General features: G+C 40.9%; 1 protein-coding gene and 1 long non-coding RNA gene across 5 annotated transcripts; both read left to right on the forward strand.

Moving 5' to 3' along the window:
• Nucleotides 1-24,324, forward strand: mfge8b (milk fat globule EGF and factor V/VIII domain containing b). Of its 4 annotated transcripts, none has more exons than XM_034588996.1 (11): nt 1-210; nt 10,288-10,410; nt 10,526-10,657; nt 11,450-11,482; nt 17,198-17,311; nt 17,636-17,817; nt 18,056-18,211; nt 18,638-18,782; nt 20,625-20,827; nt 20,918-21,073; nt 23,224-24,324. In XM_034588996.1, exons 1-11 carry the CDS (start codon nt 141-143, stop codon nt 23,365-23,367), a joined length of 1,458 nt encoding a protein of 485 aa, XP_034444887.1. In that variant the 5' UTR covers nt 1-140; the 3' UTR covers nt 23,368-24,324. The 4 variants fall into 4 exon arrangements, with proteins under 4 accessions (XP_034444887.1, XP_034444889.1, XP_034444890.1 ...); XM_034588997.1 differs by having other exon boundaries at nt 23-210; nt 20,643-20,827; XM_034588998.1 differs by lacking the exon at nt 11,450-11,482.
• A 139-nt stretch (nt 24,325-24,463) lies between these two features.
• Nucleotides 24,464-26,390, forward strand: LOC117763704. The gene is made up of 2 exons (XR_004614200.1): nt 24,464-24,986; nt 25,116-26,390. It is a non-coding gene; the product is annotated as an uncharacterized LOC117763704 (long non-coding RNA).
• Nucleotides 26,391-27,290: the final 900 nt, after the last annotated feature.

Below are 27,290 nucleotides of genomic sequence, written 5' to 3' on the forward strand. Positions count from 1 at the left end.
CACGTGCTCCCTCTCCACGGCTGCCGCCTGGGACAGAAGAGCCGCACAACGAGCGCGAGCCTCGGCAACAGCAAAGCGCGAATCCCCGCTGTCCTCCACCGACCTCCGAGAACTCCAAACAACCCACAACCACAGCAGCCATGACGGAGCACACGCGTATTCTCATGTGGCTGCAACTTTTGGCGGCTTGTCTGGTGTTGGCAGTGAACGGTAAGTTTGCTCTTCCATGTTTGTTTACAGTTCAAACCGTTCACGTCCCCGGAGCGTCGCTTTCTGTTGAGTTGGTGGTTCCTCTCTCTTTGTCTTCTCCTCCCGATTGAACCCACTCACTTGTCATGTACTTTCAGCCCGCGTGTTTGCTATGTGAAGGTGTAAACCTGAGCCGGGCCCCGTCACTTCATCAGCAGTGGGACATGTGCAGCTACACAAGTTCGAACCCTCCCTGAGTGAGAGCACAGTGTGGGAATGTGAGCAGTGAGTCATTGTCTGGCTCCGATTCTACAAGATCACATTAGTTATAAGGAGAATCAGATCATTTATCTTTGAGAAATATGGCTGCATGTTTGAAGGGTTTTCCTCTTAAGTCAGAATGAATGCTTACCTGAGGGCATTATTAAACATAATAACTATAAAAGGGGTCACATGCACTGTGACCCCTTTAAAACAGCACGGCAGATACAGGCTGGTTATTATGTTTAACCTCATGCCGTTGGCGTTTGGCTTTGTTTGCATTTCCATGCATCAAACACATTTAGGGCGATGGACAAAGGGCAAAATGGCCTCATTCTCCTCTGCTTTCACTTTTCCTCACAGACCTACAGGGGAAGACTTCACATGTCACATGAACCCTTGGTATGATGATGATGATGTATTTTCCAAATGTGAAAATGTCCCCTTTTCCACTGCGTGCACACAGACAAGGAGGTGAATTCATAAGTCGGGTGGGTTCTATGTGAAAGACAGATTGTGGTTTTTCCTGAAACATTTGGACTTTTGACCCCTTTCGTGTTGACAAGTCAAGCTTTGACGTTTCCTCCACGTCTCAGGGACCAATGCTTGTTTCCAGAGGTCTGGCTTTTTCCACTCATTAATAGATTTAGGTGGAAATGTTGTATAAAATAGTTAAACAGTGAACTGAAGCACCTGGCAAGTTGTAGGCCTATAGACATACGGTTTAACTAGTCCCCTTTGCTCATGTATAACTTTCTTGAATATTAATATGGCATTATATCTGCTCATCAAACCCTCAAGTGGTGGTTCTAGGATTTTTTTTAGGGCCCACAATTTACACAGATCTATACTCTATAGCTTTGAACAACACATCATTTCATATATATTTGAAAATTGATTATCGTTTAAACACATTGAGTACTTCAAAAAGCTTTGAAAATATAAATTCTTAATACATTTTCATATTTATTGTTAGTAAGTGACTGTTTTTTTAGGACTATTGACAGGAGGGTCAATCAGCTGTAGTATTTAGTATTTTCAATTTGTCAAAGTTTATTTGCCAATTTACTTTACATGGGACTCAATGCAGGTACTTCTTAAAAATTATTCTACTAAACTTAGATTTGGCCAGTATTTGCATTCTGTGTCCTGTAACATCCTCATGCGTGACAGCCAGGCTGCTGCGTTTCCCCCGGTGCATCACTTCCATAAATGTTTAATACCCTCCCTTTTAATATCTTTTTGTTGTAACTGGAAACATTTGCAGCCTGAAGAGAAGCACATAAATCCCAGCTCGTTTTTTCCTCAAGGATCAGGGGCTGGACGGCCATATAGAGAGACTAGGTGTGGTTGCCCCGACCACAGCGTTGAGTCACTTTTCCGGACGCAGCAGCCAACACGGACATGCTAGTGAACTTCCACCCACAACAGTCCTCACTGAGACCTTTTCAACGCTGTCAGGGAGTTTGGGGGGGGGGGTTGGGGTGTGTTACTGGACTTGTTGCTGCTGTGTCATGTGAAATGTTTACAGGGCAAAATGAAAGCTGAGGAGTGTTTTTTTTTTTCTTTCTTCGTTTTACACAATTAGGCTCAACTCAGCACGTTGTGGCTCATTGGTCTTCTCTGTTAACGGCTCAGGGGAAAGCAGTAGAAACCTGTCTTCTGTCTCAGGACTGAGGATGTCTTCAATCACAGGGCCACTTGAGAGTGAGCGGAGGGAACCCACGCTAAATATAACCAGATGCTGGTCCAATGGCGTGGCAGGAGGGTGTAATATGTGGATGCAGTCAGGTGCACTGAAACACTTTGCAGTTAGAATCTGGGCAAATTCACTTGCTGGCAGTCATTGGACTCATTCAGGAATATAATTTCCTGCTAAAGTGAGGGATGTGCTTCGTCCACATCAGATCATGTAATGACTCTTTTGCCTGTTTAATCAAGGTTTATTTGAGGTCATTTGATACATGAATTATCCTTTATTTCTACTTGTGCTATTTTGAGGAATGAAGTTTCCCTTATCAACAGACTGAACAGGTGCTGTGGCTCAAATACTAAGTTTTTAGCAATTTAACCCTGACAAGAGCTAGATTCTTTTCTTTTTTGAACGAGAATAAACACTACAAAAAACCACGCTACCAAACCAATGAATAGAGTAGAGCTGAAACAATCAGTTGGTTAATCTATAAAGTGACTGAAAGAAAATTAATCTTCAACATTGTTGATAATTGATTCCTGGGTCTCTAATGTACGGATTTGATGCATGAAAATCAAGTGAAAGTATTTAGGTTTGTTGGTTGAAGAAAACAAGACCTTTGAATAAAATGTGTATTTTTCACATATTTTCAACCTTTAAAGAAATATCCTGTAGATGAATCCATAATCAAATGATTATTAATCGCAGTGAATGTTTTATTGGTAAAGTATTTATACCCTGACTTTTTAAGTCAGAAGGTTTGTGAGTGTGTGTGAGGGAAAGTTGAATGTCTGTGCGTTTCTTTGTCAAATCCAACTCGTACCATCTGCGTGTGCTGTGTCCTCCCTTTAGGCGTTTGTCTTCTTCAGCTCTGATGACTTTATTACTTTTCCCGTCAAATCTCTTAGAATAGCTTCCTTAATCAATGTTTCATTGCAATATGGAATATCATCTAATTTGGGCCACTTGATTAGTATCACTCGTCCCACTTTCCAATCTGCCATGCTGAATATTTTACGCACTGTCATATGAGCTAAAAGATTGAGCCAATGACAAAATAGTCACTACTTCTGTCCAAGAACATGAAACGTTTGAGTTCAAGTGATCAGAGCTCGGTAACAGTGTTGCATATAGGCATCACATTCTGCTAAGACTGTTGTTGTGGCATTATTCCAGTACAGTTCTTCAGAGAAAAGCATGCTGTTGTGTTGATGGTGCGTGACGTGTGAGTGTATTTTTAGCGGCTGGCTATCTTTGTTTTTATTTTTTCTGAGCGGCAGCAGATGGCTGTGCTGCTCTGGAGTAGCACTTGAAGATTACACAAAGCTAACCTGCAGCAGGAGTCCTGCTGATCTTCATATTGACAAAAAGGTCCAGGGTTATTTAAGGACTCAGAGCAGGCCCGACCTTGATGAATCCACTTCCTGTAAAACATGTCCAGGTCTTCTCTTTCTAATGTCTCCTGCACTCAGTGGTGCAATTTGGCAATCAGACTTGATGAGCACTCTACAGGTCTCAAGCCTTCTTATTATGCCTCAGTACATCCTTAACGGTTTTAACAAGGGCTGGACCTGTGTCTTTGTGTGTGTGTGTGCGTGTTTGACGCGGGCGGCTCTCCTTTGCTTTCTGGAACACAGAGTTCCCACACTGGCCTGCCAGCCTATATGCTCCGGCATCCCAGTGTGTGTGACAGAGCAGAGCGCAGAGCGTTACTGTTGTCAGGCTTCAGGACATGGAGCAGTGACGTAACCATACACACTTGAACATGCACACATGCACAGTATATTCAGGCTTATTCATGTGTATTTAAGGTTCCTACTCAGTCAGATATGGAGCGGATCATGAGGGTCAACCTGGCTCTTTTCACAGTTCCTTTTTAATAAGCTAATTCCTTCCAATCCGTCTTTAATTGTCGCTGCGCTGCTAATCTTCATGTCATCTTTAATAAGAGTAATTCAGATGAAAGAGGTTTTTGCCCATGGCTGTGGACTCTGTATTTTCATAACAGCATGCTTGTTGAGTGAATTTTCTGTGAAATAAAGCAGTTATGTGTTTTTTTTCTGTTTATTCATGAGTGTGGTCTTTCAGTTTGAGAGCAGGACTTATTGATTTGTAATGCTTTCACTGAAACCCCTGTGGTCGCACTCAAATAGCCCCTGCTAGTGCCAAGATCTGCTTTGCTTGTGCTCAGACTGTGCGATTGGCCTAATGACAACACCTTCATGGTGCATAAGTCCAGTAGATCCCTGGTCAACATGGAGCGGCAAATTCAAGGAATTGAATAAAGAAAAAACTCATAAGCAGTCCCTAGAAAAACCTATTAATATTCACAAACGCTCCTCATGTTAAGGTGACATTTTCCCAAAGTGGTATTTTATCTCCAAAGCCATCAACTGTTTTACCAATATGGGCTGCTGTAAATGTCCTCAGAGAGTTCACTTCCAATACTTGTGGACTGTAATGGCTCCTTCGTCTTCATAACAATTTAGCAAGGCCCTTAAATGACTTCCTACAGCAGGTTTTGTAAAAGGGTACCATCCATCTATCCATTAGCTGTACCTTTTTATCCTTGTAAAATGGTTGTTTCCTTTTTTTCCCATTCACCTGTGATCTCATACAGTTTGAGAGGAGATGTGTTGACTTAGATCAGCAGTCACTGCTATCATGTTAGATGTGAGCCTGGTTTTCTTAAAGTTTACTTAGCTGAGATTCAGGTATGAAAAACTAAATAGTCAGTAAAGACTGTAAAGGCTTGCTTTATCGATGTATGCACATCAAGGAGCTGCTGTCATCAGACCATCCTGAGATACTAAGTTCAGTGTTACAGGATATTTAATGTCTCCCAATGTTTGCAGTAAGAATCTCGCTACATGAACCGATATGACAAACACACATGTTGAGCTGTGTCCTCATATCAGAGGCTCAAGCTCACGCAGAAGTACATATACCCCTTCTTGGCAGGTCTCACTGATGACTTAATCATTGTGTTTTGCTCTGTGTTTTTGGTCTGGTATTTGAAACTCATTCTTGCACTGAGGCATCATGGGAAAGGCACAGACTATGACTCATAAGGACTGAGAGAAGCACAATGCCCGGTGGAAATGGCTTGTTCTGCCAAACATAACTCCACATACCTTACTAATCTGTCACTGTGGTTAAGTTAAAGTGGGACACTGCGCTGGGTACACTTAGCACAGTGGTGTCATTTGTGCAAATGTATTTAATGAGGTGCATTGGAAGATGCTGGGAACCTCTAACTTTGATTTATGAGGGAGAATATCAGCGAAATATCAATCAAGTATTGATATTTTATAATTCACATGTGCCTGTGAATGCATTGCCTATTCTAAACTTGTTCTAAACCTGCCTGTTTGGAATGGGCTGTTTGTTTTGCCTGTGATGATGCTCTTCTCTTTCTGAAAAAGTGGACTCAGTCCAAAGAACCCTGAAGCCACCACTGCTGCACAAAGTGCTGTTCACCTGTTTATGCAAACCCAAACTGGAGAATTGTTGTGCCCATTGTCCTGGACATATCCCTGCCAGTTTGCCAGGGCCTGTTTAACCCGTACTGCAGACTGCCTGTTAAGGCACGCTACGCCGCCCCCACAGACTGAAAGGCTGTGTTTACCTGTTGATTCAAATTTAATTAATATAAAACATAACGTGTCCAAATCGCACCACAGTCGACACTGCACTTCCTTGGGTCAATGCCAAGTGTGTAGCCGATAAGACAAGAAGGGTCTCCTGAGATACATGTTCCACAGACAGACAGATATTTCTGGAATTAGTAGATAGATATCTTCAGGTTCAGTTTCATATTTATTTAATTGAACATCAAGATGCTAACATGCTTAGGCTTGTTTTCGCATCGCTTCTTACAAAGGGATTTAGGAGTCACTCCTCCGGCAGCAACCTTTTTTTTAGGCGCATGCAGCCAAACAGGGTTAATATAGATCAAAGTCAAAGAGACAAACAGCACTTAAAGTGTTTTTCCCTTACTTGATGTATTTCTGGATAACTGATCAGGTTTAGGAATTTCCTTACATAGGCAGCGGCAGCAGCTTGAAGAAATACACAAAATAATTTCTCACTGAGGTTGTTAAATACATCCCTGAGATTTTGGTCGCCTGCAGATCACAATGGAGATGAATAGGTTTTGGCTTGTTGTGCTCTCAGCATGTAAAACTGTCATTTAGAAAATCCACCAACATTTATGTGTCTGTCAAAGAGTGTTCATAGGGACTATGTCTAAGTGGAAAGTTTGTTCAGGGTAAGTACAAGAGGTTTTGGAAACAAACTGCATTTTTCAATGTTGTTGGTGCCATAAAACAAATTTGATTCACTAGCAATGTATTGATGATGTAGGCACAAGTCTCAGAGACAGACAATTCATGACAAAAACCCAATCTTTCATAGGTTTGTTAAGGAAATATGTCTTGTGTTTTGAAATAAGGCGGAACTGACCCTTTAAATTGTGGTGAGTGAAATTAGAAGTGCTGAAATCAAAGCCTGTGTTCCATCATGGATTTCTCAAGAAACTAAACTGAGAGTCACAGATTTCTCTTGAAATACAAAGTTGTGTTTATATGAAACAGCATTTGTCAGCTGTTCCCGTCAATTAAGGAGAAGAATAAGTCTGTGGTTTCCTCTGAAACAGCAGCAGAGCTTAGGGAGGAAACCACACACAACTACTATTTTCTAAATGGTTGAATTCAATGCCATTTTTTTCTTTAAGCTGGTCTTGTGATCCTATCATATCTTTACTGTACTGTGGATATGTTTGAAAAATAAGCAGTTTTCTTTATTACTGTGTAATTTAATACCGTGGTGGTTTCTACTGACAGTGGCACCATTTAGGGGATTTTTAAGAAGTCTCTGATGGTTTGACCACTGTCTCGTCACTGACCACCTTGACTAATACATCGCTCACTTAATTTCCTCATACAATCCTGACAGTCTCCCGACTACATTACCCTTCTATCAGAGCAGACCACAAGCAGCGTTTACAGAGACAGTTAAACAAAGTTTAACTCCACCGAGGAGTTTATGCTTTTATCTGCATTTGTTTGTTTGTTAGTTAGCAGCATTATGCAAAAACTACTCAACCAATTTCCATGAAATGAGGGGATGTGTGCATTGCCTAAAGAGAAACCCATACAACTTTGCAGCAGATCTAGGATTCTTTTTTCACTTTCTTCAACATTGCAAGCATTTTTCCAACATTTTCTTGATGGGGACAAAAAATCTGGCATGTTTGGGGGACTCATTTTTCTGTGTGTGTGTAATTTGATGCAGATCTCAATAAAAATCTGGATCTTGTGAATTATAATGTTTCATAAGGGGACTGTTGGACCTTGGTGGAGGTATGCATGCCCTTCTAGTGAGTGTATCAGTCAGATTGTTCCAGTAAAATATTAGATTTAGTCTTTTCTCAGGAGGATTTTATCTGCACTGGGAGTTTCCTGTTGGAGCGGTCTGCCCCTGAAGAAAAAGAGGTTTTGCTCCTTCCCTAGAGATAAACAGGCAGCAACATTTGGATAAGGATGTACCGGCTGTGCCAGCCAAACCTGTTGCCTAACAGTCCCATGAGATTTGAAGGCACTTGAAGGCCATGACACTGGATACAGCGCTGATAACACTTGACATCCATGAGAAGTGCAGTTCAGTGGATAAACAGCCAAACGGATTTTTGCAAAGTGGATCTCTTTCATTCTATTTTTTCCTCCTCCCTCAGTGGTGTCACAGATCTACATTACATTTCCTCTAATGGAGAATGGCGTCCAAATTTTGTACGTTAGTGGATAAAATTGAGGTGAGAAAGATGGAGAGGACACAGGATGTACGATCAATAGGAAGTTTCAAGTGTCTTCGAAATGTGTTTCAGCTGTGGCATTGTGGTTGCTGAGAATTATACCATCAGCAGGACTAAACAGTACTTTTGTCCGTAAGTATTTTTGTTCGCGGTGGAATAGGCACCCTGCTTAAACGATGATAAAAAAAACTGGGAAAAAAACCCAGGTCATAGCTCTTTTTTAGCCTATAGACCATCACACTTTGGTTCTTAAACCACCAGTGTCACACTTGGGTGTCAACCTCAGTTTCCTCATCAATTATCCAAATGATAAATGTTAACTTGGTAAAGTCATCCCTGCCCTCTCGGGTGTTAAAAAGCTCCCAAATGATTTACTCTCTCCATAAGTGACAAAATGGGGTAATCAGGGTATAATTTAGAAGTTCATTTCCGCAGTGTTACGAGGTGTACGTGCAGGAAACTGTAATTACATGTGGTTTGTTGTTCAAACCATATGTAGAGCCTAGTTTGGTATTTTGTTAGATTCCATGCTATCTAGTTGAATTGATCATACTTACTTTTCAGTTTGTGATATTTATTTTAAATATATACAGTACATACACTGACAATAAATCATTGCTCTTTCAGTCTTCACTGTTGAAAACCACCACGTGCCTCTTCATTCCTTTATTTTCTCCACCCAGAGCTGGATGACATGATTTCCCTCATGCCCTGAGAGCTGCCAGATCGTCAGGTTCTGGCAGAGCAGAGGTGGAGCTGGTGGAAGCATCCAGTGCCCTTGTTGTGTTTACAGTGTAGTGACGGCTTACTCAGCTGTTCAGTCTAACACATCCAACCTGCAGCAGGCTACCAGGGGGGAAAATGGCAAATGTAATTGTAATGGAAATTATAACTGTCTGCTATACCTTGTATGTAATGTTTTTCTACTCCATGAACTTTATTTTGCCTTTTGTGCATGAACCTCCCTTGACCTTGTAAGAAGCAAGATGAACTGCGACCCAAAGCACTGGCACTGATCCAGTGCTGATTGTGTAGTGGGAGCTGGCTGAGAGTTCCTGGATGAAAATTGTTTTCCTTTTTTGACGATAGTGGTTTGACCAGAATATCATAAATATCCGAAGGATTGAACTCTCCTTTGTCAGACTTCTGCATCAAGCTGGGATGTTGAGAACTCTGTCTTATTCAGCTGAAAATAGACTCTGATATATTCTGATAAATTCTCGATTATATTCTTAGATATACTCTTTTGTTATTTTTCTTATATTCTCTGTTGTATTTCCTGCTACAATAAATTCACTAAAGACAGTTCAATATATGAATTCTTATTTAATTTCTCTCATCACCACAGTAATAAAGAAAGAAAATATGATTTGAGCCCTTGCCTCTTAAAACATGTTTCACTCTCAGATAATGCTAAAAACGACTTTCACGTCAAGTCACAACTGCTGCAGTATCTGATTGTCCTCTTCCTGTCCTGAAATATGGGTCTGGGGATATCAGATGTTTGTTGACAGGAAACGCTGAGCTGCCAGGCATTTATGAAATTGAAATGTGGAAGACAAACCCCAGTCAAATCAACCAGTTTTTATAGTATGCTCCACTTTTGCTGCTTTGATTTTTTTATTTCCCACACAAGATATTTCAATGAAAGCAGCCAAAAACTCAATGCAATCCAGTAAAGTTTGCATTGTTTTCCAAAGCTCAGCTGACATTATCTTCAGATATCAGATGTTCTTTCAAATCATCTTCTCAAGTCTGGGCATAGAATGTGACTTGTAAACAAACTGAAGCTGATTTCTATTTTTGATTGATTTACTACTCTTACCCACTACAGCTTTATGAGATCATTATTCCATCCGTCCATTATCTCTACCACTTATCCCTTTTGGGGGTGGGGGTGTATCACAGGGCAAACGTATATACAAGCAACAATTCATTCTCACATTCACAGCTATGGTCATTTAAGAGTCTTGTGACTGTGGGAGGAAGCTGGAGTACCTGGAGAAAACCCAAGTGAACATGCAAACTCCACACAGAGACCCCAGCTAAACAGGGAAACTTGCTGTGATGCGACAGTGCTAACCACTGCAGCACCGCGTGCCACCCTAGTTTTTTTTCTTTTAATCTAATTCTAACTCTTTACACTAAATCAACATCTTTTGGGATAGTGTTGCAATTTGAGCGGGTAAAAATGTTTTTTTAAATGATTTACTTTCTGTATTCATGAGGTTCCTTAACGCAGACCTCTGTTCTTTACTAGATACATTTCTGCTGCTTGTCACTGTTTGAAATTTCTGTAGCACTCAACCTGTCTTTCTACCTCTGTGTGCAGGTGATTACTGTGAGGTGAATGTGTGCAGTAATGGTGGAACCTGTGTTACTGGAGCAGGAACTCCGTTCATCTGTATCTGCCCTGATGGCTTCTCTGGAGAAACCTGCAACGAGACTGAGACTGGTAAGTCATTTATCCTGTCCCAGTTCCTGAAGAGTACATATTCATTAGAGGTTACAATACACAGTACTGCTCAACCTCTGTTCAACTCATGTATGTCTTTCCTCTCCTCCGAAAGGGCCCTGCAACCCCAATCCCTGCAAGAACGATGCCATCTGCGAGGTGACGGGCCAATCCCGCCGAGGTGACGTGTTCAGCGAGTACGTCTGCAAGTGTCAGCCGGGCTTTGAAGGTGTCCATTGCCAGAACAGTAAGTCTGTGCTCCCTCTTCAATAGTTTGATGAGGATTACATCAATAGTTGTTCAGCGACTAAACAATATTCTCTGTAAAGTTGTGCTATAACTCTGAGAGTTTGAATAATAGTCTGCTTCGAATCAAGATTCATGGAAAGTTGCTCAATGTTTTTATTTCCAAGCATTTTTGTTCTGGCCAGTTTAAAGGTTTTTGGCCATTTTCACTGTAGTGGAAAAGAATAGATAGAAAGATTGACTGTGAATATTGAACAAATCAGAATTACAGCATTACTGACTGTAAAGATTAGTAGGTAAGTCTTAGGTTACATCTTATACCAACAAAACATCCATTGAGCCTCTTTGGTTTATACTACAAGTGTAATTAAGATTTGTTGATGTATTGAGAACACAATTACTACTCCCAGTCATTCCTACGTAACCACTTGGCCAAGCTGAGGAGGTCCCTGTTTATCTGTCTTAACCGGCACTCTAACTTGGAGACAGCTGTCGTAAGTGCCGGCCACCAGACAGTCAGCTGTGGTCCTTATGGGAGTTTCATTCACACGTCACTCAGACCAGGTTGGTTCAGTCAGGGTCAGGCCTAAGAGAGGGAAACAACGGTGGGAACATGTGCTGCCCTCCTCCAACAGCCTTCTGCCTCGCAGACAGAGACAGATGGCTACTGTTTGCACGAGAAGGCGGCAGAATAACAGTAGGCCCGTGTGCAGAAAGAACAAATTTAGCAGGAAGCTTTTAGGAAAAGCCTAAGTGCATTCTGTGTTTGACCATGTGTGCCTTTTTATCCTAGGTGTCCAAGGGGCAGATTTAAGTTCGCAAAAAGGTAAAACTTTAAAACTGGGATTCAAGTGAGAACTGTGTGTGTGTGTGTGTGTGTGTGTGTGTGTGTGTGTGTGTGTGTGTGTGTGTGTGTGTGTGTGTGTGTGTGTGTGTGTGTGTGTGTGTGTGTGTGTGTGTGTGTGTGTGTGTGTGTGTGTGTGTGTGTGTGTGTGTGTGTGCGTGCGTGCGTGTGTGTGTGTGTGTTCCTTCTTTGATCCAGGTGCTCTCTGTTTCTTTGGCTGCATGTGGAGGCAGAGGAATTCCACAAACACTCCCACACCAACATAAACACTCACCATGCATGCACATACACACTCTCTCACAGGCGGGGGAAGTGTTGAGGTCAACATTATCTCTCCTTGTTCCTGACTCAAGTCCAGCAGAAAATGTGGCATTGAGAGTTAGGCCAGCATTAGATACACCACCACACTTTTTTATCAGTTCTCCAACCCTGAAAAGAAGACTTTCTTTCATACTCATAAATGAGTTGTTTAATGCCACAACCTTTACTGAATGTATGCATATGCCTTCAAGGCCATTTTTTTTGTTTTTAAAGTTGGCATCTATTTTAATCTACATTTCCTCCGCCAGTATTTATGTTCCAAACGTACTCATTTTACTGAGTACAGTCCAAGTGAACTGTTCTGTGTTTTGCTTTTAACGCTGAGAACCGCAAATCACAGCTCATAAAAATCCACATTTGGAAAGTGCTACAAGTAAGTAAGCTGTCAGACTAGGAGCCCTCTGCAGAGCAGGCATTTACGTTAACTAGATAACGCCTCAGGGACACTGATGAGGGGAATTAATTTGACCATACTGGTTATTAGAACCCCTCCATTCACAGCTAATGATGACTGTGTTGTGACAGCTTAATTGTTCTTGTGTGTGTGTGCGTGCGTGTGTGTGCACTATCCACTAATAGTCACTTTCAGTTACAGGAAACAAGTAGAAAAACAATTATAAATGAGTTTCTTTAATGAATGTTTTTCAAATGTATAAAATGAATTGCTGAATATCTTTCCCCCTAAAAGACTAAAATTCCTTAGAAAAAACAATTTTGGATGAAAACAAATCTTTTATGTACAAACCTTAAATCACGTGTGCACTGCACGTCCCTCGTGAACAACCCCACACAGCTCATGATCTCATATACAGGCTGTTTGGTAAACACATACACACACAGTTTATCCCTCGTGCCGGTCTAGCCAACAGAAAGTGGCGGCCCACACGGAGCGCTCACAACGTCAGCGCTGCTACTGTTGCCGGGCGAAAACAGTGAAAGTGGAGGCGGAACAGTGAATTAAGTCTGCCCTCCTGACAATGTCACACTCACTGCTCAGGTCTGGCTCCAGCACTTGTGACCGTCCTGTCAAATTGGCCTAAAAGCCTCTATGAGTGGGTGGGGAGGAGTGTGGAGATGCAGAGAAAATAGAGAGAAAGGTTAATGGCATTTCTCTTTGGACTCAAGCAGAAGGAAGGAAACAGTCAGGGAAGAGGGAGTCTTTTCCTTTCTTACGTCTCTAAATTCCAGATTTTCTCAACAGATAAACGCAGTTATTTGTTGCTTGGATGTTGCCCAAAGGGTGTGCTGCTCTCTCTGTTGAGTTTTCAGCTCCTCCCATGTGGTAGTGTGGGCAGACTGGGCTCCATGCCCCCTATGGAGGGAGTGTATGTGTATTTAATACATCTACATAAAGTACGTTTGTATCAGATCGGACAATTTTTAAATATAGTTCTCTTTAAATGAACTGAACTCGGTCCTCTCTGACTTGTATTTCCTTGTTTACTATTGTCTCCATTTAACAAGCTACATTTAACCTACGAGATCTGCTTACCTGGAATTACAACAATATTTTCAGTAACAGAAACAGCTGTCAGGTGTTTAGACGGGAGAGGCTGAACATTCACGTGTTAACAATAACCAACTGATGAGAGCTGTAACCACAATTAACCACGGTGGTTGTTTTTGTTAGTATGAAACCAGTACAGCTGGTTGGATAGAACGGTTAGACGGTTATTTCATGTAGACTCAAATTATATTTGATGAGGAGCTGGTGACAATTGAGACTTACCTTAAGTTCCTTTTTAAATCAATCGAGGAATCTTGTTGTAGAGATTTGATGACGAAAACAACATTTCCAGTTCTGTGGTACCAGAAAAGTAGGAAGAAATATTTATTTGATTAATAATAAAGGGAAAAGTAAAGAAAGAATGTTAAGTTAAGTACTGTATATTCACATCCGTCATTCCTATGCCTTTGACCACACTATGCAGATGGGGGTTGAGTGCTTTGTGTGAGCTCCTTCAGAAACTACAATAACAACGTGCTGTATAAATATGTCATCACAAGGTGGAGTTCAGTCAGGGGAAATCCATTGTTGTTAAACATCGATGGGAATCCCTTTTTGTAACCATCCAAGCCACAAGGACATGGATTCATGACTTTTTAAGTTTGGTGACAATTTATTTCTCTGATTAAGATCTTTTTTAAGGTCCCTCTGTATGTTTGCTATAAAGAAAGAGTCAACAAATGTAGCCTACATTTAGTGTAGGAAAGTTGATCTTACATTAGAACTGAACTGCAGATGTGCAATAATTGAGATGAAGATGTTGCACTTCTAAGAACCACAGCTATTATTTACCAGTGCACAGGATCTGATGTCACCATACCTTGTTCTATTCAGAGTGAGTGCTTAGAGACACAGCTTTAAATAATAAGCTCTGTAAATATACTTTATGACATCAGAAGTTTCAAGTCGGCTCTGCATCCCTCCAGCAGACTGACACCTTGGCAGACGTCCAATTTAAAGCTATTCCGGGTGCTGCTGTGGCGCTCCCTGGTGTACTAATGCTAGTCCAGTCCACACAGTGCACAGCAAATTACACATCTGGAAACCTTTTTTTCTTCATCAATAATCCCATTGTGGTCTTGTCTGGTGACCATAATGTTTTTAGAGCACCCTTGGTCTCCCAACCATGGTTACATAGGAGTGGTGATTAAAAATATGTAATTTCCTTATTTTATGTTAGTCTAACCTAACTATTGTGCAAACTTTCGTCTTAAATTTTGTGCAAGGTTCATCCCAGTTGTCCCATACACTTGAGTATTACAGTATTGAGCTACACCTCCGTAAGGACAAATGTTTCAGACTTTTCTTAGTTTCACTCCTCACACAGTCACTGTAGCAAAGTGTCGTTGTCGAACCATAAAAATCACAGATGGTTTTTAAAAACTCATTACTTTGTGGGTTAAGGCCTCTCACTGTGAGGTTTGGAGAACATGACACCATCTACTCTTCATGCTCAGCAGTACAAAAAGCGGGTTTGGGCTGACAGACGCAGACTTGCACCTTGTATTTAGCCCCATCTCTGGCTGGCTGCAGCACGGACGTAGACAGCTTTGCTGATCACCACATGCACTGCCAGCTGACCTTGTTTTTTTTGCATTGATCAGGGTCTGGTTTCAGATAAGGTTTGTATCGGCTTTTGCTTCATGCTGAGACAGATATTGACACTCTCTATATTGTGGTAGTGAGCAGTTTCTCTTGTAAGCTATAGGGTTTGTTGGACACAGGCCATGCACATGCCCCCACTCCAAAAATCTATAAGTGCGTAGTAGAGGATACTGCTTCATACAGTATGTACAACTGTTGTGTTATTTGTCTTGGTTGAAGTAGTTCCGATGTCTTTACCCTGAGGCATGTTTACAAGTAATGTGGGCAGCGTATACATGTCATGTGTGCAGCTCTGACTGGTAAATAAAATACACCCACCTGTTCTGTGGCAGACATTTCTGTTGAATAAATTAGCAAATTCAACTGGGTTTCTTTCTTTAATTCAAAACACATATAAATATTTGAGACGTGTCAGTGTGTTACATGCACAGAAAAACTAAGTAAAACGTAGAGTATCCTCACCTTTTCTGTTTAGTCACAGCAATTCAGCTGTTGGCTATAGGTCAGTGGGTAGTAGAGAACTACCAATAGGATCTAGTCATTTCCAGCACAGTTCTCATGGATGATGCGTGAACCTCAGCCCCCTCTGCCGTTATCTGGTTGTCACATAAATAGATTAAAGCCTGAAGCTGATCAGACTATGTTGTCCGTCTGCTGCCCAATCCTCTTACTGGAGAGGCGGCCACAAGCTGACCCATGTCACGGCTTGACCAGAGTGTCCGTCAGTCGATCATCAATTAGTGATTCAGGTCTCTGGCTTGCACGTGTGGTATTCTCATGTCTCATAAAAAAAAAAAAACATATGGTTTGCTTTTGTGAGGTAGTACATGGAGAATTATAACATGAATTTAGGATTGTTTATAGATAAATTGAGCTAACTCAAAAGTCATTCACTATTCAGCAAATGAATGATGAATAGTTTTATCCAGCTTTTAAAATTCAAACATTCTAAATTTATCTTAAATATACAATTATACATATATAACACACACAGGAGTTAGTTTAAACCTTTTCTGGTGGATAAAAACTTAGATTTAAGTTACACATTCTCTCAGTCAAACCTAAAATGACCTGATGTTACGAGTGTATTTTCACATCTGGATACAGACAGAGGTAGCTGCTATCAAATTGTGCTGCGACACTAAAGTGATCAAAGAGGTTATTTACAGTGTTTGGAGCTTGATGTTTAAAATATTCAGCTGCTGCTGCTAGAAATAGTCTGTTTTATGTGATTTCGAGTGAGCTCCCAGACCTAGAAGTGTCATGACTGTGGACTTAATCATTCAGATGTTAGGGATGCACATTACAGAATGACTCTATTCCTCTTGTGTCTGTGTGGGGAAAAAATGAATGTTTGAATATGGAGCTATTTATGGACCCTGCATGTGGGTAGGGGGGTTAGTGCTATGTGTGTGTTTGCTGGTTAAATTCCTCACATCGGTGTGCTTGGGTTGTTTGTCTGCATATTAACAACTTCTAGGGATAAAAGCTTCATAGATTGACTGAAATTCCCCTCTTGGCGCGCAGTCATCTGTACAACCAGCTAAATATGAACCTTGACTAAAGCTGGTTTAGTCACGCTGCAGTTCTCGAGGGGGCGAGATACATAGGAGTTTGAGTTTATCCCTGTATCACTGACGATTCGTTTGGCTCCCCGACTCGTGGAACTCAGACTCAGAGATGATAGTGTTGGTAAGGGTGCCATCGAGAGGAAATACAAAGAATTACAAGGAAACTTTACTTAAAAAAAAATCTTTTATGAACTCATTCATTTTCAGATTTCTTTTTTTCAGCTGATCAAAACATTTTGCAAGGCTTCAAAACTAAGTTTAAATCGTGCTAAAGAGTTTCAACCTTTTTTAGAATTTTTTTTTTTTTTTCAGTTTTAGAAAATGGCATATTAATCCCGTGGCATGCATAATAAAAAGTTTTATAAATCCTCTACAGGCACCCAGCATTATACATTTACTCCTGGAAGCCTTCCATTATATACTTTCACACTGACCACATGATCTCCTGGTGCAGCTGCTTCTTTGACACCACATATCTTGATCAAGGCTACATTGACTGTAATGATGACAACAAGCTCCTGTCTGCATGGCTTCAGCTAACCTCAGTCTGAGAAATATTCAAACTTAATTCTTGAGCATGACCTGATCTGTACTCACACCTAACTGTGATCTACGTCCAGACTGGATGATTAAAGTTGACCGGTGAGCTGTTTATGTTCGAACACAGTAATGATAGGGTTTATCTCCCTGTAGATATAAACGACTGTGCCGGCCAGCCATGCGAGAATGGAGGCGTCTGCAGGGACCTGGAAGGAGATTTCAAATGCCACTGCCGTTCACCTTATGTGGGCAAACACTGCCAACTGCGTAAGTGTAACCAGCCACAAAAACATGCTCTCACGTGAGGGCCAGATGGCTGCAAAGATCTGTAAAGATTTAGTAAAGATAAGAGATATATTAGACCTGAGTATGTGAATATATATAGTCACACATGGCTCTTTCTTGTCACTATTAGTTGGACTAGCACCATGTCTTCACTTTTGTTTATAGTAGTGGATTTCCAGTTGAGTTAACCTTCATACAGGAACCTTTCAATCAGGTGTCTGAAAGGTTATTGTAAGCCGAATTTCCATTAGGGAAATGTCAAGCTGACGTTTGACTCTGCCCCCCCTCCACACTTCGTCTCCACAGGCTGCATTTCTCTGCTTGGCATGGAGGGAGGGGGCATCGCTGAATCCCAGATCTCAGCCTCATCAGTCCGCTACAGCCTGCTGGGCCTGCAACGCTGGGGACCTGAGCTCTCCCGCCTCCACAACAAGGGACTGGTTAATGCCTGGAGCGCTGCTGCACATGACAGGAACCCATGGATAGAGGTGAGAACAGGGCTTCAGCAGATATGTACAAAATTAATTCAGTGGGTAGATTAGGATGATTAGTCTTATGTTAGTATTAGTAGTCTTAAGGTCTTTGTTTTGTGTGGAAATGTTTGTCAACAGTTATATCAGGCTAATTACATTTTTTATTGTGCAATCAAAGATTTGGAACACTTGACCTTTCAGTTGAACACATGTATAGAAGTTCTAGGAAATTAATCCCTTTCCTCAATTCCAGATCAACTTGCAGAGGAAAATGCGTTTCACAGGTATCGTGACTCAAGGTGCCAGTCGCATAGGAACAGCAGAGTTCATTAAGGCCTTCAAGGTGGCCTCCAGCCTGGACGGCAAGACATTCACCATGTACAGAACCGACGGACAGAGAAAGGATAATGTGAGGAGACACGTCAGGACACTTCAGTGCACTACAGCCCACAACTCTTATTTTAAGTTGTTTTTTGTCCCCTGCGACACATTGAAACATTAAAACATGTCAAAACACATTAGTGTGAGCACACAAACCACGCCATATTTCCTAAAGATAGAAATGAACCACTAGAGGGAGCATTGACTGTTCTACACTGTCTGGTCACATTCTACTGCAAATAGACTGTGTAATGTCTTTTGGTTTGACAAAAGACACCACATTACAGCATGTGAAACAGAGGATTTCTTTAGGGAACACACAGTTTTCGGAAAATATTTATGATAATAAATATATATATTGGAAAACAAAATAAATATAAATAAAACTTCTAATAATAAAGACATTATCAATTATGAAATTATTCTATTTGCTAACCCCCTACCTGTGTCGTAGGTATTTGTGGGAAACGTGGACAATGACGGCACCAAGACCAACTTGTTTGACCCTCCAATCATCGCCCAGTTTATCCGCATTGTCCCTGTGGTGTGTCGCAAGGCCTGCACCATGCGCATGGAGCTGGTGGGCTGCGAGCTGAATGGTAAACTTACACACAAAAGAACATACAACATAACAACATACAACACTCTGCATGTACACCCACAAACCCAAAGTGTTCAGTTCACTGATGTTTGTTAGTGACTGAAACAATGTTGGAAACATCACTCATTTCTCTTTCTCAGCAGTTACGTCCTGCTCTTCCTCACTAATTATTTTCAGTCCTAAACTCGGTGACCGATCATAGGGCTGGGTGATATGACTTCAAATCAATATCACATTTATTTCAAACTTTTACCTCGATTATGATTAATGTATGATTATTTTAGGCCCCCCCCCACAGTTTGTGAATTCAAGCACTGGTGAACGTATTAACCAACATGAGCAAGATTATGTGGGTGAGAGATTATAAAAGTTGGTTTTGAAACATTTGTTACTAGTTGCCCAGCCCTACTCAGAAGATTTCATTACTCAGTAACTTTGAATACAAATGCATACAGTCTGTTGAGTGTATTCCAAGAGGATCCCTGGAGCTCTCATCAAAACCATGTTTAATCGTAATCATTTCTTACTGTAATGATGGTGACACACATGCATCAAATGCTCATGATTCAGAGACATTTGTCACATCTATCATCTGAAAATGAAATGTCAACCAAGCAGGCAAACATAATGCTGGGTTCTTTGTATTCTGTACAAGAAATGCCTTAATTTTGCTTTTCTTTGTTATCATAAACCAGTGTGTGTGTTTTTTTACACATTTAATGTTAATCTTTTTTGATGGTTGTGCCACTTCTCCGTCAGTGTCTGTTCTTCTTGCATCTTGCCATTTTTTGCATGACTGCAAAACTGCCATCTGTAGCTTGTTGGTTTTGAGGTCACCTCTCAGTCGGACGATCACAACCAGCATGTGCTGTTTGAATGACTTTTGGTTCTTTCTTTTGTTTCTTGATGGTTATAGGAGAGACTTGATTCCACTTTCTTGGGTCAATCCAGTTTAAAATGATTTCATGAAAATGATTTTGAATGAGCTGTTACTTTACGTGGTGCCAGGCAACAACAGTACAGCTGAAGTTCTGAATTTCCTCATGCAGCTTTCGCCCTCTGTTCATCTGACCTGCATGCTCTGCTGCCTTACTAAGCCACTCTCATTCAAATGTCTGTTACAGCCAATTAATGAGCTCCACAAGTTTTCTTCATGATTAACATTCTGTTCATACTGGATATATGAATTGATACAGTGAGTATAAGAATACTGTGAACTGCAAACTTGTGAAGGATCATCATATAACGTCATGATGTGAGTATTAGGGCCATGTTGAAGTCTCGAGATTACATCCACAATATTATGAGAATAAAGACGGAATATTATCAGAATAAAGGTGTAATTTAGAAGGAACTTGTATTATTACAAGATACAATTTTTTTAGGAGAATTATGTTGTAATTTTACAAGAAACTCTTCTAAAATATAGAAGATAATTATAACTTTATTCACATAAAATTAGGATTTATTTTCTGGTTATATTGTGACTGTTTTCTCCTAGAATGAGACTCAGAAATGTCAGATTATATTTTTCTTCATTATGGCCCGTAACTTACTCCACAGCTGGTAGAAACAAAGAGTTGTTGGTGTTAGATTCCACTATATTAGCTCAGCTACAGCTGCATATTGACCTGTATGTCATATCTCTGCCTGCTGTATCTGCTAATCTCGTCCTCCATCATCATCACATCTAAATGTCCATTGGCTGCCTCACATCACTGGCTGGCCTGGGCCGCTTCTTGTCCGTCCCCTGTCTATCATACTTTCTTTTTCTCTCTCTTTCCATTCCTCTTCTTCTCTGTCTCTTCCTCTGTTACTCTGCCTGGTCTCACCTCCACAGTGTATTCAAACACTTCAGGTTGCTCTGAGCCGATGGGCATGAAGTCCCGACTGGTGTCTGACCGCCAGATCACAGCCTCCAGCACCTTCCGCACCTGGGGCATCGAGGCCTTCAACTGGCACCCTCACTATGCCCGACTGGACAAGCAGGGCAAGACGAACGCCTGGACCGCCGCCTCAAACAACCGATCTGAGTGGCTGCAGGTACAGCAGGAGAAGAACAAGATAAAGCTGCACGTTGTTTTTTTCCCCCAACACTGCTTTTGTAAAGTGTAGCTGCTTTTGTGTGCTCAGGTGGACCTCCTGGCTCCCAAAAAGATCACAGGAATCATCACACAAGGGGCCAAGGACTTTGGCGCCATTCAGTTTGTAATGGCCTTCAAAGTGGCTCACAGTGACGACGGGAAGTCCTGGACCATCGTGAAGGACGAGACCACAAGTACAGACAAGGTCAGTCCCGCTACCAGAAACGTGGTCAGGAATGTTAAGTCAAAACAGCTTATCAAACATATCAACTAAATATGTGGGTAACATGACCAAAATTGAGAGAATTTATTTGGGAAAACGTATTTTGCTTCTCTATTGTCCCAATATAAAGAAGAAAAATACTTTAGAAAAGGCAATCATGCTGGAGGCAGTGTGGCCATACAGATGCAAACTATACTCTCACATCTGCTGGAGTTGCCTGAAGATTGTACCATTTTGGGACACTGTGAATTTAGTGCTGAACGAGATGCTTTAAAATATAATTCCCAAGAACTGTTGTATTTTCTACTTGGGCAATATAACTAATGTGATGCAGGAGGAAGATTAGCATCTGGTCAAAATTCTGCCTCCAGCTGGAAGAAAGGCCAAGGAAACTGGCTTTATATGACCACACCCAGTCATGGACAATTGTTAAAAATATTACTGGAAATATATACGATGAATAGATTTCTTATTGTTTAAGAGTGAAAGAAGATGGATTTACCAGAAAATAGGAAAGGGATTAGGTTTAGAGATGAAGAAGTCAGGTCTGCATTACACTATTATCATTATAAATTATTGGATAAAAACACTGCTACTTTTTTTTTTAAGTATAAAGACTAAAGGGGGAAAAAACACTTGTGATAGGAAAATAGAGTATAGGATAAGAGATGTGTACTATAATGATATTAATAGTTTTACTTACTTGTATCTGACGTTCTCGTTGACACACATTGAACCAATCGAGTTGGCGCTGTGCCTGATTTTTCTGTACGCGTTCCTTCATGATGCATTCACAAACCCATTTATCTGCCAGATGAACCAAACAGAGTCAATAAATCAAGGCTGAGGAGCTCTGATTTCGTTTGCTCTGACTTAATCCATGAAATGTTTATGACTGAAGTTTTAAGTTTATGGCTTGAATTTCTATTTGATGGGATCATGTAGGCATTTGTTTATGAGGTTCTTTCAATTGCCAAAATTCCTTTGACGTGATTTTAATCTGGCATCTTATGTGCAGTCAGATAAAAGTCAGATTGTCTGCTTTTCCAACTCACACATGGGGAATCAATTCAACCAGATTTTTTTTTGCGAATACATATGCTCATTGTTAAACTCTCATTGTGAGTCATCACAAGTCATCCACAGGAAGTAATCACTTAAAATATACCTTTACCACATTTATTTTCATACATGTTTAATAATAATAATATAGCACTTTTCTTGATTGACAAAGTGCTACACAAAAGGATAAAACAGCAATAAAATAAAATTCACACATAGATGAAAGGTTAAGAAGGGATTTAAAAGCAGTAACAGATGTAGAAAGTATTATCTCAGCTGGTGAGTCATTCCAGAGTTCTGTGGCCTGTACTACAAAGACCCGATAGCCTGCAGTTCATTTTAAACCCTGTTGTTTTCAGGCTCTAATTGTGAAAAACAATGTTTATAATGTCAGATTATATTGAGTAGTTGTAATAAAATGAAGTAAACAAAGTATTTCAACACCTGAACTTCAATCTTTTATGAGTATAAAAGGGATAGTTGAAAATTCACTCATTATCTACTCACCACTGCCGATGGAGGGGTGGGTGAAGTGTTTGAGTCCACAAAACACTTCTGGACTCTCAGGGGTAAACAGTGTTGCAGCCAAATCCAATATAATTGAAGTCAATTGTGACCTCTTCTTCAGACGTAATAAAACGACAGAAAAAACTGAAAATGCCTCCATACTGCTCATGTTGTGTCATCCAAGTGTCCGCAAGCCTCGACATTCAAATTCGACTCGAAGTTTTAAGTTCACGTACTCTCGGGCACCTCGAAACACCACACACATGCTCGCGACACTTGGATGACACCACACAAGCAGAATGGAGGTGTGTCTGATTTATTACGTCTGAAGAAGACATCACTTTGGCTGAAACACTGTTTAACCCTGAGACTCCTAAAGTGTTTTGTGGACTCGAACACTTCACCCACCCCTCCATCAGCATAGTGGTGAGTATATAATGGGTGAATTTTCATTTTTCAGTGAACTATCGCGTTAAGGAAAGTTGCAGCATAAGAACATATTTGGTTATTTAGATGTTTTAGTTGCTTCCTGTTGTTTTGATTGGCTGCTTCTCTCTGTCCAGATCTTCCCCGGCAACAGCGACAACAACGTTCACAAAAAGAACCTCTTGGAGCCGCCGATCTACGCTCGATATGTCCGCATTCTGCCGTGGGAGTGGCACGACCGCATCACCCTGCGAATGGAGCTCCTGGGCTGTGACGAGTAACACCGCCCAGTACCCGTCTCTCCTCTCCTCTCCCCTCCTACTCCCCTCTCTACCTCCTCCCCCCACTTCCTTCATCCTCCCACTTCCCTCCTCCTCTTCCCTCTCTCCCTTGTCCCTCCTGAGCCACACCTGCACTGCCTTTCTCTCAGCCCTAGGGGGCAGCAAACACCAGAGTAGCACCTCACCACCCCCACCCAGAGGTGCAAGATGTTACCCCTCACCACTGTCACTGGGGCCTAGAGTTTAGCTCATATGTCCCTTCATTTTTCGTTTGCTGAAAAAACAGCAGCAAATATGTGATCACTTTAAGAAGTGGCCGTGCATCTTCCGGGGTCAGATTTGTTTTCGTCTCACCCACATGCTAAATGAAAGTTGATCCCCATGTCAGAGGTCAGGGGTAACAATACTGCTGCTGTATCAGTTGGTGCTGCCTGATCCTACATCAGTTCTACCTGAAACGTTGAACCTCCAAGACCCACGGCTGGTGATGTACATAAGCTCCATTTAACCGCTTGCACACTTGATCCCCACCCCCCCCCCCAACACACACAGAATATATATTATCTTCAGACAATACAGTACATTGATGCTTTTGATTGATTATTGCTCTTGTTGAGACAATTTCTGTGTTTGTTGAGAAAAAATAATAGACAAAAAAATCTTGTCCCTGCAGTTCATATTTTCTACAACATTAAAGGTTAACAGTGTTCACGTTGGTTAAACATATACTGTATGTGTAGTAGCCAATAACAGAATCTATCTAGATTCTGTTTGTATTTTTACTGAACCTGTATGTGAATCTGTGGTCCGGTTTTTACAAAGTTACATGTGAATCACTTTGTTGCATTTGGCCTCATCAGGGTGAAGTTTTGTGCCAAACACACCCTCAGTTGTTTTTGTTCCTGTGGGTTTATGTAGAAAAATACTGCACTGATGTAGATCCACACTAAACCAAAAGAGGAATCGACTAATTCATTCATTATGTGGAACATAATCAGTCAATGAACCATCACACTCAGTCATTTAAGCAGCCAAACAGTGTGTGATCTCACTGACAGACACGATGTCATCATCAAGGAACAAAAAGAGTTTCAAATCTTTAGTGAACAAGTTCAAAAGAAATGGTAGATTTCCATGTGCTGCTGCCGTGAGTTGTGAGATCTTCAGCCCTAAAAAGACATTTATACAAGTCTTACATTACTCATTCAGAAAATTACTGTGCATTTACGTGCTCCTTAGAAGGTCCAACTTCCCGAGTTGTGAAGTCGTTCTTCCAACTGCGGTGTGTACATGTGTTTTGAAGTTGGAATGTGGAAAAAGCATGGACGCTGTAAACAAAATATGTAGTATCTATATGTTTAGAGCCTTTAAACATTATCGCGGCACCTAGTTCCAACATTTAAATCATAACGATGAGTGCAAGACTGGCAAGTGACAAAAGTGTAACACTTGACAAGTTTGACAAACTAGAGCCCACTGTTTACAGTTGATTGTAAAATTATGTTAATTGGGTTTTAAGTGATGACCTCAGCAACTTGGTCACTCTTTTCCAGTGGATAACAAATTTTTCTGATTATTCCAATTCCAGATTAACTCAATTATTTCACCTTTGTTTGGCAGTAATTTGAATGGCTTGACTGCAAGGTTTTCATGTCACAGTTGCTTATATTGGCTGCTGCAGAAGTGTTTTTTAAAGAAAAATCCCATTCTTTGTCAGTTTCGTCTTGAGCAGGATGTTTGAAGTGGAGTGACCGTCACAGGAAGCTTGTGTTGATCTTTCTCACTTCACATTTTATCTGGCTGACAGGATTTCTCAAATAACACACAGCACTCATGGAATAATTACATTAAGTCGATACTCTTCCAACAATTCCGCGTATTACCCGTTGGTTAGCATCATAAACTGAGTTGACAAGGCTGCAAATTGAAACATGTAACAGTGGAGGACTCAGGTCAGTGCAGATCTGCTCCTAATGTACAGCGAATGCTACTGAAACACCACTAATCCCCTCACTCAGCTGTGCTCCTAGTTGTGTTCACCTACTTTCACTTTTTTATGGCACTTTGATGTTTGTGTTTTGATATTTGAAATATCTAAAAACCAAAAAAAAGAGAGTATTGTGTGCATTGAAGAACGAACCGTAAACATAAAACAGTCATTATAACATGTAAAGGTTAAAAAAAAAATTAAGAGAAGACAATAGACTTGCTGTTTCTTTGGTAAGCTGAGTTTTGAAAGTCTAGTGTTTAGTGTTAATATGTGACATGCATATACACAGTACTTTAGTACAGGAGTGTGTTCATATTAGATGTTTGCTGCCGACCATTTATTTAGGGTCCAACACTTAGCCTCCAGTTAAAAGCTGTGGTCCCGCTGATAAGACTGAAAGAGAGAAACCAAATTAAAAGCGATTTTTACGCTTCCACCGGACATGTGACATGACCCGCCCTATCATCTGCTTCTGCCACCCCCCCGTCACAGTATTCTAAACCGCTCCACCCCATGAATTATGAATTATGGGCTTGTGCAATATTACACTGTTAGTTTCGATAACAATGAATATTAAATTCGAGATCTTTAAAAATGCATGAGGGGATAGCGGTGTCACCGAGAGGCTGGGATGGATGTTGGTGTCAAACACTGTACAATATTTATTATTGTCGCAGACGTTTCCATGAGCAGCCACCCTTGTTATCCACGTCTGCATGCTTTCTATTGACTCGTGATGTGGGACCCATTTGAATTTATGGTGACACAGCTTCATTTTTTTCTAGATGTTCATCAACATACAAATTATTGTACTTCTCTTGTTTGTCCGCTCTTCAGGTTTTCTATGATGGATTTCAAAAAAAAAATTTGACGGATGTGTTTTTATGCTATTATATGAGTTTGTTTCTTGCTATTTTGACTGTTAACCTCATAGAATTTTGCCTGGATTTTGTTTATTCCAGTGTTGTGTTTCTAAGAGGATTCCTTTATGTTTGGCCTTTGTATCTTAAAATGAAGAATAAATAAAGAATTTAAAAAACAGCTGGATATTTTTAATTGACTCTGCTTCAACAATGGTCTGTACTTCTGTGTAGATCAAAAGATGAAATATTTAGTGTATATTATTAATTATAATGCTGAATTCATTGGAGCTGCTTTCCATTTAAAAAGGTGGAAGATCAAAAGGTCTAAAGCACTGAGGGTCGTTTTGCCTGTTTAGCATTTAAACAGCCCAGGGGCCTAATCTCTCTTTATAACACACAATCTTCCAAAGGTATCTTCACTGGAGGAGGGCTCATCTTCTTCTCTGCCTCATTACAGTCTGTATAGAGGTCACACTGAAGTGGGGATCCCTGCAAGCTTCCAGCCACACAATCAAATGAAAATACATTCATGCTGCGACACTGTGAAGGTTATTTCTGGTCTATTCCGCACATTTGGGTGGGTTCATGTTATTGCTCAGGGAACCTGGCTGTTGTTCCTCCACATTACGTCCCTTCATGTGTTCACTTAGTAAATACCAGCTAATTATCACGTGAGACAACCTTCGTTAGATCGTCCAGTTGCCACCATCCACAGTGAACCAGCTGTTCCCCCCCCCCCCCCACCCCCCCCAGTGGAGACGCTGGCAGTTAGAGCGGTCACAACCTAATGACGGCTTTCTCCTTTTGTCCCCTTTTCATAAAACTCTCCACATCTCCATCTTCTCTTCCCCCTGATGTCGAAGACTTTCTGATCCGTTTGAAGCGGAGTGGCCTCAGCAATCTTGTCTAAGAATGATGTTTTGTTTCTGCTGCTCGTCTAAATTACAATTGGGGTCACTTTGTGTCGTGTGTTATTTTTTAGCAGCAAGTCATCATTGCTTCTTCACATCCTTGATGCCTTCATGAGAATTAGTCAGGTCTTAAAATAACAATGTGAATCATGTCATCAT

This window comes from Hippoglossus hippoglossus, chromosome 6 (assembly GCF_009819705.1).
Source record: "Hippoglossus hippoglossus isolate fHipHip1 chromosome 6, fHipHip1.pri, whole genome shotgun sequence".
Lineage (NCBI taxonomy): Eukaryota > Metazoa > Chordata > Actinopteri > Pleuronectiformes > Pleuronectidae > Hippoglossus > Hippoglossus hippoglossus.

Coding starts and splice junctions, on each gene's coding strand:
- mfge8b (XM_034588996.1), top strand. CDS start 141: ATGACGGAGCACACGCGTATTCTCATGTGGCTGCAACTTTTGGCGGCT. Junction 10,411..10,525: donor CTGCAACGAGACTGAGACTG/GTAAGTCATTTA, acceptor CTCCTCCGAAAG/GGCCCTGCAACCCCAATCCC. Junction 18,212..18,637: donor ACGGACAGAGAAAGGATAAT/GTGAGGAGACAC, acceptor CCTGTGTCGTAG/GTATTTGTGGGAAACGTGGA.